The sequence below is a fragment of the Elaeis guineensis genome, chromosome 1 (assembly GCF_000442705.2).
Source record: "Elaeis guineensis isolate ETL-2024a chromosome 1, EG11, whole genome shotgun sequence".
NCBI lineage: Eukaryota > Viridiplantae > Streptophyta > Magnoliopsida > Arecales > Arecaceae > Elaeis > Elaeis guineensis.
Genome location: NC_025993.2, coordinates 6,198,867 through 6,215,808, shown reverse-complemented (window position 1 = coordinate 6,215,808; position 16,942 = coordinate 6,198,867). Strand labels below are relative to the sequence as shown.

At 35.5% G+C, this 16,942-nt stretch overlaps 1 protein-coding gene across 3 annotated transcripts in view; it reads right to left on the bottom strand.

The window, feature by feature from the left end:
* Positions 1–10,661: 10,661 nt before the first annotated feature.
* LOC105037681 (transcriptional corepressor SEUSS-like) overlaps positions 10,662–16,942 on the bottom strand; it is a 29,831-nt gene continuing 23,550 nt past the window's right edge. For 2 of the 3 annotated variants that reach the window (XM_073243869.1, XM_073243846.1), the window contains exons 10-11: positions 12,865–12,934; positions 10,662–12,390 (exon numbers count right to left, since the gene is read on the bottom strand). In XM_073243869.1, coding sequence (XP_073099970.1) covers positions 11,468–12,390; positions 12,865–12,934 — 993 coding nt within the window. In that variant the 3' untranslated portion in view covers positions 10,662–11,467. The remainder of the gene's footprint in view (positions 12,391–12,864; positions 12,935–16,942) is intronic. The other variant, XM_073243897.1, reaches the window with a different exon arrangement.

Genomic DNA, 16,942 nt, shown 5'->3' with positions numbered 1-16,942 from the left:
ATAATAGCATAAAAAAAAATTCTTAATGGATTATATTTCTTAGAATAAAGAAAATAAAATAGTGCTCACATTAGGATGTACTGATCTTGATCTGGTATTTTGAGTGAACAAATTTTCACCACTTATGGATGAAAGTTTACTAGAGCAGAAGAACATTTCAAGAAATGTAAGTGATCTAATCAGCTCACTTTACTCTACAAAAAATTTAATGTGGTATATTAGGGGATTCATCCCTTCATGTTACAAGACACATATTTTCTTGGATGTTGTAGAGTAGAAATTAATAAGCTTTGATAAGGCAAAGACTAACATCTATTAGTGTATCGCAGCATAGTTATCTGATATTAAAGTTTCCATATCAGATATCCTTTGGTCCATTTATTCTCACTTCTCTTTCATCAGAGTACGATCTCTTTAAAATCTTCTATAAGTATGCAGTATGAAGATTAGACAGTTAATAAATTACTGACCAAATGTATATAAGTGAAGAGAAGATTGAGAGAAAGAGAAAATAGAAAGTGTGAACTTTGCTTCACATCAAGTTAATGAAAAAATAGATAAAGAAAAGGTATACCCAATGCAAAAGAAAAAAAATGTTTATTATAGCATTAGTTAAAGCCATTAATAAGGTTGTTAAATGCTTCTTCTGTAAAAAGAAGGGATCCTTAAAGAAAAACTATATAAAATATGAAAAATCACTGCAAAAAAAAATATCGTTTACTTTTGTATGTGTTTTGAATCTAATTTAATAAATATTCCTAATTCTATCTGGTGCATTGACTCTAGTGCATTTGTGCATATTGCCAACAACTTATAAGGCTTCCTATTAACAAGACGTCTGACTAAAAGTGAATAGTCTATTCTCATTAGAAATCAAGCATGTTCACTTATTAAGATGGTTGGATGCTATAGAATAGTGTTAGATCTTGAAGTAAATTTTCATATTCTTTTGAAAATGCTTCTATGTTATGGCATCGGAGAGTAGGGCATATCTTTGAAAAAAAAATCATAAAGACTAGTGAACTATTGGATCTTACGATTATTAAACTTCACTGATTTTGTAATAAATATTGACCGTATAAAGGCAAAGCGGACATACACATTTAAGAAGGATGTCAGGTTGATTAAAGGAACTTTAAAAATTATTTACACTATTGTGTGCAAATCTTTTCTCCATATCTAATCGATGAAAAGTATTTTGTCATATTTATTCAGAACTATTCACAATGTATGTATCTATACCTTTAAAACAGAGATAGAAAGACAATCAAAAAATATGATTAAAGTAATCAAATTTGATAAAGGTGATGAATACTATAGTAAATATATGAAGATAGAATAAAGATTAGGATTAGTAGCGAAATTTCTAAAAGAACATGACATTATATTCTAGTATATAATGTCAAAGCACGTCAAATCAAAATGGCGTAAATGAAAGAAGGAATATGACACTTAAAGAAATAGTTTATGCTATAATAAGTTATTTTATTATACCTATTTACTAATAAGATGAGGCTATAAAGATAGCTACGTATATCTTGAATAAGGATCCTACTAAGATAGTTCAAGTAACTCCTCATGAGTAATGGATGGGTAGAAAATCTATTTTAGAATATATGCATATATGGGGTTATCCAGCTGAAGCCAAAGTTTATAATCCATAAAAAAAGATAATTGATCTCAGTTAGACTAGTTGTTTTTCATTGGTTATCTGGAGAGATCAAAAGGAGTATAGATTTTATTGTCCATCTCATACACCATAAATAATAGCAACTAATAAAGCTAGACTTCTACATGATGGCATATTTAGTGGGAGTGGAGAACCTTCAGACATTATTTTTGAGAAAATATTGGATCTGTAAAGCAGATTGAAGTAATAATTCTTATTACTATTTCTTAAGATAACATTCAAGAGAGATCACCATTTCATCAAGTTCCATCTTATGAGTTTTTTAGTGCCAAAAAAGTGACTGTCTAACACTGCCATTAGTGGATTAAGGGATAGTTCTATAGAGATCTATTAAAATAAGACTATATGGTATATTTGATAGATATGGATGAAAAAGGATATAACCCTGAGACATTCTTACAAATCATGAAAGGTGAGAACTCTTTACAGTAGTTGGATGCCACAAAATAAAAAGCTGGGCTCTATGGATAATAATCATGCTTGAAAATAAGTTGATCTACCTCAAGGGTGCAACCAATAGGTTGCAAAAGTGGATCTATAAAACTAAAGAGAATCTCAATGATAAGGTCAAACAGTATAAAGCCAACTTATGGCAAAGAGGTTTATACAAAAGAAAGGCGTTGACTATTCTTCTTTTAAGATTGTCATGACATTATTAGCTTATTTTGGCTTAGAGCTATATCAAGTAGATATAAGAACAGTCTTTCTTAACGGTGATCTAAAGAAAAGGATCTACATAAAATAATCCGAGGATTTTTGTGGTCAGTGGAAAAGTATATATGATTTATAGATTAAAGAAATTCAATTATGGACCTATACAGGCTTTCACATAATGATATCTCATTTTAATGGGATAATCACATTCTTTAGGTCTAAAGATAAATACTATTGATTAATGTATATATTCGAAGATCTGTAGGAGTAAGTTCATAATTTTAATATTATGTGAATAATATTCTGCTTGTCAATAGTGATTTTGATGAATTTAAGAAAATCAAAAAGTTCTATCCTAAGATTCTGATATGTAAAATATAGATGAAGCCGCTTATATTATTGGTATTGAGATTTACAGAGATAGATCCTTAGAGCTATTTAGATTATTTTAAAAGACTTACATCTCTATATTATAAAAAAACTGGGATAAAAAAATATTCTTCTGGATGTATTCATATTGTAAAGAATGATAAATTTAATAAATCTTAATATCCAAAAATTAAAATAAAGATAGAAAAAATAAGGTTCATAACCTATGTATCTGATGTTGTAAGCCTATGCACATGTTTATATAGATCCAGCCTTGCTTATGTTGCATCGATGTTTGGATATTATTAACATGATTCAAGATTGGAGAATAGAAAAGCTGTAAAGAAAGTCATATATTACTTGTAGGATATAAAAGTTTACATGTTCACATACAGATGATTTGATCATCATAAAGTAATAGGCTATTAGAATTTGCACCTTACTAGATGCATCAATAGTAGAAAATCTTATATTAATATATCTTTCTACTTACAGGAAGTGCTATATCCTTGATGTATGTAAAATAAGGTTTTATTCACTACGTCCACTATGGAAGCAAAGTATATAGCCTGTATAAGACTTCCTCACAAGCTATAAGATTGCGAAATTTTATCACAGGATTTAGAGTTGTTTACTCTATCAATAGATTAATAAAATATACTGTGATAATTCTGTAATAAAATTCTTCGATAATACGAAGAGAACAAATGCTTGCAAGCATATAAGTATCAAATATTTTGCTCTTCGTAAAAGCATAAAGGAGAATATAGTATCTGTGGAATATATTAAAGAAAAGTTGATAATTATAAATTCATTGACTAGAAACTCACTTCCAAGATTTTGAGGATCAGTTAGATCATATGGGATACAACTTATTTTGTGATATATATTGGAAACTATGTATAAAGTCATCACATTAGATTTCATGATAAAGTTTAGTTTATTTTATGTTGATCAACTATTTACCATGTGATATAAAGATGACCAAAAAATAGATAAGGTTTAGTCTATTCATAAAGTTCCACATAAAAAATTTAGTTATAAGGTGTTATTAGTGTTGTGATATATGAAAAGTCATGTCTTGATTGATAATATATTTACCGTCATGATTCGCACTGATGATTATTTTATAATTAAGTATATAGTATATATCCTACGGAAGAATTAAGTTTTTTAAATGTGGCCACATAAATTTTTTAATTATCAGATATAGATAAAATTTTATTAAAAATTTTTTGAAATGCTTTAAAGAATTAAAATGAAGAAGCTTATGTTAGATTGGACCAAATGGGAGAATATTGTGATTTTTCTGATTATATTCATCCGGATGTGGCTCACACTAATATGTATTAAAATATGTTTTTTATATTTTAATTAATCTGCATTCTAACTAAAGATAAATCTTCGATGAAATGATAGGAATATATTAGATAGTTTGATAAAATTGAGCTCTATACCATCATTGTAGATAAAGTCCATCTTTTAGTCTTTATGACTAATTCATATATTGCCTCTGATGAGTGAGGCGTGTTATAAAAGAGCTTCTAGAGACTTGATCTCCTATTTATCCAAGAGCTTGTGAAGTCCTTCCCATCAGCTATGTTTGGATTAGGGTTAGAAAAACTAAGGTACTGTTCATCGATAGCGAGGAGCATCTAGGGTTGGTTCTCTTGTGATTGCAGAATTGCAGATTGCAGATGGATTAATTTCATTGGGCTTGAACAATAATAGCTAAAGGTATGATTATTTTCGTATTAAAGATTAAATTTTCTATACCGCCACCATCAGACCAAGTAGCACGTGCTTCGACACTATGTACGCCACCGGACCGAGCCTGCCCAGCATCATCACGGGGTTCCCCGTGCACAGGATGGCCTCCCGAGTCCCTCACACCACCATCACCCGCACCACGTGCTTGATCCCCGCATAGTTCACCAGTTGCTCGGCCTACGGCTCGTCATGAAGATCGCAATATTTGTAGCGGCACTTGTTGGGGCCAATCGAGGTGGCGATGCTAGCGACGAGCTCATCCTTGATGTCTATGACGATGACAGCACCGTGGACAGCGAAGAGCCTCACAGAGGCCTCACCGATCCCGCCGGCAGCTCCTGTGATGATGGCCAACCTAAAATTTTATTCACCATCCCATTAGTCATGATAAAATTGCAATGCTATTCGCCAGCCCAATTCCATGAGGTGAGTTCAGAAATAAGCAAAAAGAAACTTGCCTTGGCTTAGTCATCCCATCTGTTGGCTGCTATTATCCTCTTACTGTTTCTCAATGAAAAATAACGACAGTGGCTACTGTGCTGCCTGCTATTACACGTATAGATCTAGTAATTTCTTGAACCAAGTCTACCAGCTTAGCAGTGGACCAGTCCACCATGAAGCAACTCAATATAAGTTCGCTCGTTTCCCCGAGAAATTATTGCCAGGACCACGTCCAGATAGACCAGCAAAATCCCATGGTGGATAGCACGCCACATTAACCCTTGTATCTCACGAATTCCTGACTGCATGTTATCCACCATGCACGTGCTCCGAGATTTGTGCTAGTCTATCTGTGCGTGGTCCAGAAAATAATCTCTCCTTTTCCTCCTGCTCTTTTTACATCCGTGGATGTGTGGGACGCTTGTGGTTGGACTGATTTCAAACTAAACTAGTGGATCTAGTCCAACTAATAAATTCTCATTACATGGATGCACCTGGTATCTCGTTCCTTCTTAATACTCTTCTACGGTGGAGTGGCATGAGGTCACTCACTCAAGGTGATCATGTTCGACTTTCTAAACTAGTCACACTCATTGATTCAACATTCCGGAAGTTGGAATGCTGCGGGAAGAAATTAAAGCATGGAAAAGATAATTAGGTCCACGGTTAGTCATACAAAAGTGACAATCCAGTTTGGTTGGAGAAACCTATTTGACCTTTTATGGGAGTAAATTATTCGTGAATCAAGGAATTAGGAGTAAATATTCGTTGCAACGGTGATACCACATTAAACTTGTAACAAGCCAATGAGAACGCTTATATTTTATCGATTATCGTGTATTTCATCGATTTTCATGATGATACCCCATACTGTCCCGTCGATTTTCAATTTTTGATTGGCTTGTTACAAGTTTGATGTGGTATCACCGTTGTAAGAAAATTTACTCAGGAATTAGATACGAAAATTAGGAGGAGAATATATAAAAAACATTTAATGAGTCAAGATTTGCAGTTTATTATTAAAAAAAAAGAATGGTAGCAGAGATGTGTGAGATGTCAACCAATAGAGGATAAGCTTTCTATGCCAGCATGACACAGGTAGATTGACCAAACAGAGAAGAACCGAGCGGCAAGGCATAATAGGACTTCTGGAACATTGATTGTTCAATCTTGGTGTGAAGAATTTCTTAAGAGTTGTGGAAAAAGCCAAGGTAGAAGCAACTCATAAAGGAGACAGAGAGACCAGAAGTAGTATGACAAAAAAGTCATGCTGAAGTAATACTTCTTGCTAGCAAAAGTTTGAAAGTAGCACCCGAGTCACCATCCAAATAAGCATCAGTTGCTCCAATTCTTCCTTTTTCAAAAGCACACAATGAGACTTTTCAGATGAACAAGATAATAAATATACGATTTTACTTAATGCATATAAATTTCATATAATCAATTCAACACCACGTACCCTGACTTTCGCATCAAAGAAAAAAAAAATCAATTCAACTTCACGTTTTTTGATTTCTTCTTCAGAATTCAAGTACAATGTTGCTGATAAGTGAGATCATAATTGTTGCTTGGTTGGACATGGATCCATGAAATATTGAAGTAACAAGTGATGCCATAATTTAGCATCAACTTATCATTTATGTAATACCAATCCCCAACTACCACCAAGAACAGTAATTGAGTCACAAGGGATACTCGCAGTAATACTTGGATCAATTTTGGTGTGAGAAGCATCTTTTTGTTCTAAGACTTGTGGAAAAAGCTGATGTACAAGAGATTTGCAAAGGAAGCTTCTATGCTGCAATAGCATGATAATAAGTCATTCGGTAGTCACAGTGACTAGCAGAGTTTGAAAGTAGCACCTAGATCACTATCTAAATAAAAATGAAAAACTCTATATCCATACTTACCTCCATACCCATCTCAAATTAGGTTGAGTAGAGATGCGGATTAGATCAGATCGGATAAATAAGAAGGATTGGCCAGCTCAGATCGGATACATATAAACAATATAAAATTATTATAATTTTGAAATAAAGATATATACATATAAAGATTATATTGGATCGGGTACTTGACTAAATTCACTTTGGATATTTTTTCTAGAATCTATATCCATCCTAAATTTCAAGTAGATCGGATCGAATCGGATATCCAATGGATCGACTAAAATTACCACCCATACAACTAAAGATTAATTTTTCAAATCGCAAAAAGTCCAACTTTGAAATTATGAATGCTTGTACCTCCTCACCCAAACATGATAACAGAGATATGACTTTCTAGTGCTTACTAATCAGACCTTAATCCTATTTGGCCTATGTCATCCTAACTAAATGGCAGCCTACCCTACTTCATTGGGTTAAATGGGTTAGATTAGTCTTAAACCAAGTTGGCAGGTATTATGGCTTCTCATCTTATTCAACTAGCATAGTACCTAGGGGTGGCAAAATATGATCCAACCCGCCGATCCGATCAATGTTAGACCTACTACAAACAGATTTGGGTTTAGACTAAACAGGTTCGGAGCAGAATATGAGGGAGGCATTCTATGTGTTCGATGAGAATAGCGATGACTTCATCTCAACTGTAGAGTTTCAAGTTGTGTTGGCCAAGCTCAGCCTTCCAAAGGCCCGGAACATCACAAAGGTTCGGGAGCTGCAGATATCTCAGTGACGTAGGGGTTGGGTCAACGAGATGATCTGCTTCATCGATCAGGACCTCGACAGATGGATGAATTTCGATGAGCCACAGAGATCTAAGAAGGACAAATTTTTAACTTTTTTTAAATAGGTCATAAATGGATTAGATTTTTTTTTAATAAATTATAAATGGATCGTAAACAGATCGGATCAAATAACCTATTTATTAAGTAGGTTAGATTTGGATTTTAAAATCTGATTTATTTAAATAAATAGATCAAATCCATGTTTCAAATTTTTTGACTCGACCCATATCTGATCCGATCCGTTTATATCCGATCCAACTCGATTGCTATCCCTAACAGTATCCATGCTGCACAACAAGATTTTCCTATAACTATTCTTCAGTCACCATTTGTTCATCTGAATTGCAAAATAATATTGAAACTTTTTCTTATATTTTTTGCTATGCAAAAAAAGATGTAGATAGTTGAGAAAAATAATTGACCAAATGGTTTAAAAACCCAAAAGACATTTTCAATGATTTTCTATATGCATAATAGAAAGTTATTTTTGAAGTTAAACTTTTTTTTAAACATAAGAAACAGAAGCAAAGTTAATAGTTAAAAGATGTTACAGTGCTATGGTTGGTGTTTTTTTTTTTTTTTTTTTTTTTTTTTTTTTGTTGGAGTACTCTGCTGAAAGAGTCCACCTTGAATCTGTATTTCGAAAGTTGAAAAAATACATCCTTCTAGAATTTTGGATGATGAACTTTCAAATGCAAAACTTTCTTCTAAACTATCAAGTTGAAAATCACTCTCTTGAAAAATACTAGCTATCTTAAAACTATAGACACTGCCATCGAAGTTTTATGAACCAAACATACCTTAAAAGATATAGATTCTATTGAAAATCTTTTTCATAATGGCTAGAAGAGTGAATCTATCGAATTTTGCATCCTCACCGAATTGAGCACTAGAATGCTAATTAAATACTACGCTAATTTTTCAAATATAATAAAATTCACAATGCTGATACCATTTTCAATAATAGTATTTGATTTATATCAAAAAAAGATAGAGATATGATGATTATTTTTACTTGATTCAAGAAAGTTCGTACATTTATAAGATATAAAATATGATAATGAATAAGATATTATTATTTTATCATGATATTAGAGACTGATCATTTTTATTATATTGGTTGCATCAAAAAGTATTACTATAAATTTTTCAAGATAAAGATAATTTTGTATTACTGATGAGAAAAAAATTCTCCCCCCCCCCCCCCCACCAAAAAAAAAAAACCTTTCAACAAATAATGCATTAAATTATTAGGGATACATTTTCAATATATATTGTTCATCAAATCATTTAGATCATTTCACTAATAGTTAGATACCTAATAACCAATTTTAAACTAATTTTGAAATGTAGTTTTGATATGATTACTGCATTATTTTTTGGAAAATTTCTTGCTATAAATTTAATTTTGACATGATTACTGCATTATTTTTTTGGAAATTCTTGTTATAAAGAAATTTTTCAGTACAAAGGTAATTTTGCATCACTAAACCAAAAAAAAAAAAACTTCTAATACTTCTCTTCCAATCATTCCCGATCATAATTTTTGAAAAATATTTATTTTTTATTTATTTTACTTTGTAAAATACACCATGACGTTAGTAATGCACAAAAAAAAATTAAAACTAACAAAACTTTCATAATTTTTAAAATACAACTATAAAATTTATTTTTATGAAAACTTAATTTTTCATTATTTATACATTATTTTTCTTAGATATTTTTATATTTTTTATTGTAAATGAAAAAAAAAAAAAAAAAAAAAGGAGCGGAGAACTAAGCCTCGCACTCCTCACTGCTAATCCTATCACACCCTCCCTCTCCTCCCCCAACTTCATATAACCTAGCTCTAATCCCTTCTTCTCATTTCTCCTATCCCTGATTCCCCACCTCACAAATTTCCCTTTCCCATGTCTCTCTCACACCATGCAACCCTAACTCACCTCCTCCCTTAATCTCATAGATCTAACCTGGACCCTATTTCCCTCCGCACCACCGCCCCCCCCCCCCCCCCCACCACCAAACCTTTCTCCTATTAAAGATCACCCATTCCAACCCTAACCCATGCCCCCTCCCTTGATCTCACATGATGCGACCCTAGCTCTCTCCCCATGCCACGTATCCCCTATGATCTTCTCCTTCAAACTCTTCCCCACACAATGGCAACGAACTAGCTCCATTTCTTCCAGTGGCGTATGATGACCGCAAACTTTATCTCCGTTAGAGTTTCTATCGTCTCCTTCAAGCTCCCACCTCTTCTCTCGCGTCTCTAATCCCATTTTCATTCATCCCTTCTTCTCCTCTCGCTGCTACCCATGCCCTCCCCACCTCGAACCCTAACCCACCCACTCTGACAACCATGGATGACTGCATATTTTCCTCCATGAAGGATACTACGTGGCCGGAACGCGCTAACATGCACCCCCATGCATGAAGTTGCTATGCACTGCAGATGCATAGAACGTCGCATAGATTTTCTATGCACCAGTGCACATAAATTTTCTTTGCATCGATCTGTATAGATTTTCTACGTACTGATTTTTTAATGATGTGGCAGGTGGATATGTATCCCCTCTAAAAAAATATATGTGCACAGAAACGTATGCCATGGGATCCCAACCTATAAAAAAAATTATTGATTAGAACAATTTTATCACGTATATCTTGCACCATTCAATAACAAACCAATACATTATCCCAAAAAAATTATTTTTTTTTTAAATTATCGATAATTTAAAATTTTTAATCACATATTTTCGACAATAAATGATGTGCCGATTTATTTTAAAATGATGCAAGATACACATCGTAAAACCACTCTAACCAATAATTTCTCCCGTCAAGATTGGTGACCAATAAATTTTTAGATGCCAAAAAGAAAACTATTGCACCAAACCATAGCAACGGACGAAGAAAACAGAGTCATCACCATCCACACTCACAACACTTCAACCCTTGGCAATCATGATTTCTTTCAACTGAGAAAACTTGAAAAGAAGAAGGCAAATAAAAGGCTAGCAAGCACATTTCATAACAAATTTGTAGGATGGTTGGAAAACTCTCTTTCACAGAGCTCCCAAGATATGAAGCTTGGACTGCCCCATCAAGTATGCCAACAAATTGTCAAGACGTGAGTTACAGCTAGATGGATAAGCCCGAGGGTCTTGCACCAAAAAGAACTACCAAGCTATTTATGCTTTGCCCCTCACTCTTAACCTCTGTTATAGAAACATTCTGTATGTCAAAAGTGGTGAGCCAACCAATCACATTGGTTGTAGGAAACAGAATCACCATAATTCACATACACAGTACTTGGACCTTTGCAATCATGATTTCTTTCACACTGCAAGAGAAAAAATTATAAGGAAAAAAAGAAAAGAGGAAGGAAACTTGGCTTAAAAATTTCTTGGACAACAAATACGTCTCTTCCAGAGAACCGAGCTCAAAGCTAACGCTTAGACTGCCCCTTCAATTGTAATAAAATAGCATCAAGAACTCCCAGAGCAATTGTACTTTCCTCCTCTCTCACCTCTGTTATAAATACACTCTTCCCCCACTGGTTATGCGCCTCTACAAGGATTCATCATTGAAGCATGATAGATAGAAGAGACCTTGGATCAAGTTAGAACACTGCCAACTTACAAGAACAAGGGGGCAGGATCATATGAACGAAGGTCATTAGACATCCATTCTTCCTCAGAAATTAGTACAGAAAGGACTTCCCAAGTTGAGCTCAGGATTCAACTCATACTTGCACGAATCTGTTCGCAATCCTTTCATACTCTGGATCATGTAATCAAGCAAAACAGAGTTCACTAGTTCCAATCAGACTGAAGATTATTAAAGCCGTTGACCGGTCCAAGCCCACCCAACAGCCTGTTTCCCATATCCTGTTGCTGCAGATGATTCACAGCTGTTGGATCTTGCGATACATGATTCATTCCAACCCTCCCATTCATGCTCATAGCACTGTTTATCATAGCTGCCCTCAACCCACTGTGTGTTGCCAACGGACCAATCCCACCCATACTCCCAAACCCCATGCCACCAACGCCTGAGCTGTTCGCAATGCCATTTCCGCCCAAGTAGTTGCCTCCATTCAGAGCTGGCGCCATACCATTAATTCCCTTCATCTCATTTCCCAAGGAATTGACACTATTTAGCTGAGAGGGCATCATCATCTCTTGCAAGATCTGCCGCACTGAACTCTGCGACTCCGTAGGATCAGCTTCATGCGACTGTGTTGATGGCTGTTGGATTGCAGACATATTTGCAGGTGAATTAGCTGAGCTCACAAGGGTGGTGTTATGAGAGGTTGGGGTTGTATTGTTGTTTGATGTGGATGGCGTTGGTGAGGGGAATGGAGATGAAGGATTGGGCTGGGAAGGTGGCAGTGAATTGGAAGAACTAGCAGATGGTATTTGAACAGTGTTCCCACCACCATAGGGGCTCGTCACGCTGCTCACCTGGTTTTCTTGCCTGGAGTTCATTGAGTTCTGGTGGAGGAGCCCAGCTATGGCGGATGCAGCACCGGTGGATAGCGGAGCATTAAGGGAATTATTTGCACTCACAACACTGTTGCTGGCAGAAGAAAGTTGCACACCTGTTGCATGAGTAGCAGTCTGATCATTGTGGTTTGAGTTCTGGGCAATGTTTTGCTGCTCCTCGCATTGTTGTGCTAGTTGAGCATGAAGGCCAGAAGACACAGTGGTCCTTCGAGGGAAATTGATCAGGCTATCTGAACAAAATGTAAAGACACGTGGGAATCCAAAAGAAAAGAAAATAAAAATGAAGAAAAACTACAGATGAAAGGAAACTTTGGCCAAGGATCACCACCGCCACCACAACCTCTGCTCTAAAAATTCAAAAATTTTAACATATTGAAAAGGATAAAAAAAACATCATTTTTAGAATTAGAGACCTCTGAACAATGTAAAACTTCTCATTAGACTCAGGACTCAAAAAAGTCGCATTTTGAGAAGCTTTTTCTTTGTCCTAAGCATATCAGTTCACCCATGCTAAGCAGATTTTACTCAATTGATACTTGACATATTTAAAGTATACATCACCTCACACAAGCTACCAGAGCAGAAAAAAAAAAAAAGCAGAAAAAGTGGTAAACATTTTCTTGCATCAGTATATTCCAGAAAAGATTTTATAAACTGTATTCAGAATTTGAGAAGAAAATGGAAATGGAAAAAGTTAAATTTACCCATAGGTCCTCTCGCTGTTTCTCTGCTATAGTCAATCAGATCCTTCATACTGTTTACTACCTCTGATATCTGCAGAAGGATTGCATGTCTTAGTTCCAAAACAAATCCAGCTTTGTTCAAGAGAAAAAAAGTGCAATAAGGATAAACAGGAAAGTGAAGCCATGACGCAGAACAAAGGATCTAAACACTAGTGTGTTTTTTTGTTTTTTTTTTTTTTTTTTGGTGGTGGTGGTGTGTGTTGGAGGGGTGGGGGGGAGGTGCGGTGGTGGGGCTGACTTTTTCTAGTCAGCCAACAAGCAGAAAGGCATCCCACTCTCCAAAAGCACTAGATCATATAGGTGCTGCAAATATCAGTGACTCAAAAGAAAATAATGATGCTCAGATGATCATCAGCCATATTTTGCACATAGACAAAAAAACACAAGGTAATCCAGGCCTTTTATTAAGATGCTGGTTTTAAGCATTAGGTGTTCTTTGATTATAATTGTAATAAGTTTTCTTTGTCAGCCACCTTGATAAAAATATCAGGTTGTATTGAAGAAAGATGACATATAAGAGCGAAAATAATGGTGTTCAAAAATTATCCCATAGAAGCTCGAAACAAAGTTGACATAAATCAAAGGAATTTCTTACAAGTGATTGTAAGCATTTACAGAACTCCACGAGGATCTGGACAAAGCTGGGCAAACAAAATATTTTAGAACCTAAGTTTTTTTCCACCCAGAAGCCACAGATAAGGCCATGATACCCTAGAAGGGAAATATTGGGTGAATCACAAGGACTAGCCAAAAATAAGCCGCCCCATGCATGACCTTTTTTTTGCACTTATTTTAGGTGTTTCTGCAACAATCCTTTACAACTTGTGCATTCTTCAAACTATCTCAGAGATGCATGTCACAAACATTACACCGGCATTTGATAGATCAATTTGATTTACAGTTCTCTGGAATTTGAAAATTCTTACATCCTCTTCATATTTAATAAAGTTAAGTCCAATAAAATGGAAAGCCTCCAGGCATGAGATATAAGCTATTAAGATCCTTCATTGATCAAACAAACACAAAAATATAACAGCTCAAAAACAATGCAGTAAAGCATGACCCTAGACTTTGGATATTGGGCCCGAAAAAAAAAAAAGCAACCTAAGCATCCAAGAATCACTTGACCTTGCACACAAATCTTGAAATAATTACCAAGGAGTAATCCTAAATTTTAAAATCACGGAGTTTTCATATCCATTTAAAGATAACAATGTGCAGTGAAGTATTCTATCATGCAAAGCCCGGCACAAGTCTACATTAATCATCATAGGACAGTAATAGAAATACAACAACGATGATGATATTTTAATAACTAACAGTCCAAATCCATCCCTCCCATATGCCACAATAGTAAGCTAACATGTATGACATACTTGAATGGCACAAATTAAGGAGCAAGGCATATGGTCACCTGCAATTCTGTCATGCACATGCTCTAATTCATACAACTTTGGAGATGAAGCTTTCTTAAGCAATGGAAGTAACGTTGTTCCCTGTTTACACCAATCAAGGGCTGGCATGGTATGCTTAATGCACATGCTTGGCATACGATAGTGGACAGAACTCAGAATTATGCATGACTACCAAAAATACTAAATCCAATATTGGTAACTGCAGAAAATAAGGCATAAGGCTTACAGTTCACCTACAATTCTGTCATGCATGTCTGACTTCATGTAACTTTACTGTGAAAACATTCTTGAACAACGGTTGTGTGTACTGTTCGCACCTATAAATGGCTGCGATGGAATGCCTGCCTCACCACGCCCACACTAGATATAGATCAGCAGATAGCAGCATACAAGACTACCCAAAAACATAGTAACAGCCAGTTTGGAAAGTGGAAAGGGGCCAAAAAAGGCTGGATGACACCTTGATCCTGCCAAGCATCCATATATGGTATATGAATGAGCAAATACTAGAAAATTCAGTCTACGCTGAGATGACCCTGTACCACTGTTCCATCCAACTAATGGAAACTTGACTATCCAGACTTTTGTATCCCTCTCTTTTATCTAAGGTTCGCCTCTGGGTACTGGACCCTGTACTAGTATCATCTTATCACGGTATTGGTACATGGTGCGGTAGGCTAAGATTCAACATACCAAGTATTGGTACAGTATGGTACCAACCAATACAGCAAACCTTACATTTACCCACTTAACTTTTAAGAAAATAAGATCATTTTTATCTTTTAATGAAAAGGTAATCTTAGTCTTGGGCAAACCATTGATGTTATAATACAAGCATTATGATAGGATAACAACATCTTATCCAAACTAAGCTTTTATCCAAACTGAGCTTTTATCCCATTATATCTCAAAGATATCTCCTATCTAGTTACCAAATTGGGACTACTTTGCATGATTGATTACACTATTACACTTTCCTTTAAAATCAATATTTTTTTGGGTATGCATTGGACCAAAGGCTTCAACCATCACGAATAGCGATGCATGGTATCAATCACCATACCTCTCTCATTCTAAGCATGTTGACTAAACCCTAAGTATGGCAGTGGATCATCATATCGAAGATTGCTAACCAATCAACCAAGGGATTAGACTCATCAGATATCCAATTCTTCCGTTCTAATTTCCTTCAAAAGGTGACAGCATGCATGTAAAACCAATTATCCTATACCTATTGAGATAAGGATCTTTATAGCATGTCTCTTTAGGTCAAAAAAAAAAAAATTGCATCACCTCTTATGCGTGCAACCACTGCCAACTGGGTGACTCAATGAATTACTCATTTTATAGTGAGAAGCGGGCATCCTAAACAAGAAAACGAGTTGCTTTACTGGTATAACCAATATATCACTCGTAAAAATGCCGCTCTAGTACCCAAGTCTGAAACACGAGAAGCATGGATCAGCATCATATTAGATCAAACAAATCATAGACTGAAGATGTTCCAAAGAGGAAAATAAGAAATCAAATCCACTCAAATGATAAATTCAATTCTGGTTAGGTTTAGTTGTAACTCCATGCAGTTGAACAACATCTTACCTGTATTGGCTTATTTGGGTATCATTGAGATATACCGCAGTATATGCTGATACAGGATAATACATATCACAAATCTAGTACCAGTGTAGCACGACCAGACATATCATGCCAATGAACATGCAAAATGGCCATAGAACATTCTCATATGACACAGAGTAGCACTAAATCCATGATTACAGGGACCAACTCAAAATATAAGGCAGAAGGTACCTCAAAGAAGCCTCTTTTAATAGCCAAAGGTTTGTCAAAGCTTAAGGCAGAAACACAAGCCAGACACAAAAACTAATCTTGGAAATTTAGTAAGTCAAAACTGACACTTAGCACAGCATACATGACTCGCAGCATTCATAGGAAAAGGGTGGTAGGTGCTTTTATAGTTAAAACATTCATGTTACACTATCTCCAAGGAACCTTTTTGAGAGTACTCAACTATGCACCATGGTGTGCTCATATTGTGGCCCAAGAGCAATAAGCTAGTGAACCAACTCGCAGTCATGGCTCAATCATAATGTAAACAAAATGCAGCATCAAGGTGAGATACATCAGATGGCCTAAGGGCAATGAGCTGGTGAAACAGCCCTCAGTCATGGCCCAATCATGGTGCAAACAAAATGCAGCAACACAGTGTGGTACATCAGCAGATCACTAACTGGCCTAATTGAACCCACTATAGACAACTCATATCACGAGCACCAAGTCTCTTAAGTATTAACACATGGATAAGCAGATGCGGATCCATTATGGTCAAAGAAATAGAGAATGGCACATGCATCCCACTGACTCATAAGGAGAGAAACAGAAGGCAAGAAGAGCATGATGGGGATTGTCTATCTTGACGTCTCAAACATGACAGAAAGTTACCACACATTATTCCACTCAGTAAGATGAATGACACCTGGACGAGATGCAGGCAATGGCTGGCTGCATAAATAAGAGTGAAAAGGTGGAGATGTAGAGATGAACAAGTGCTCGCTCCAAAATCATGGTTTAACCATGGAGTAGGTAGGAAAACTAGAGGATACATA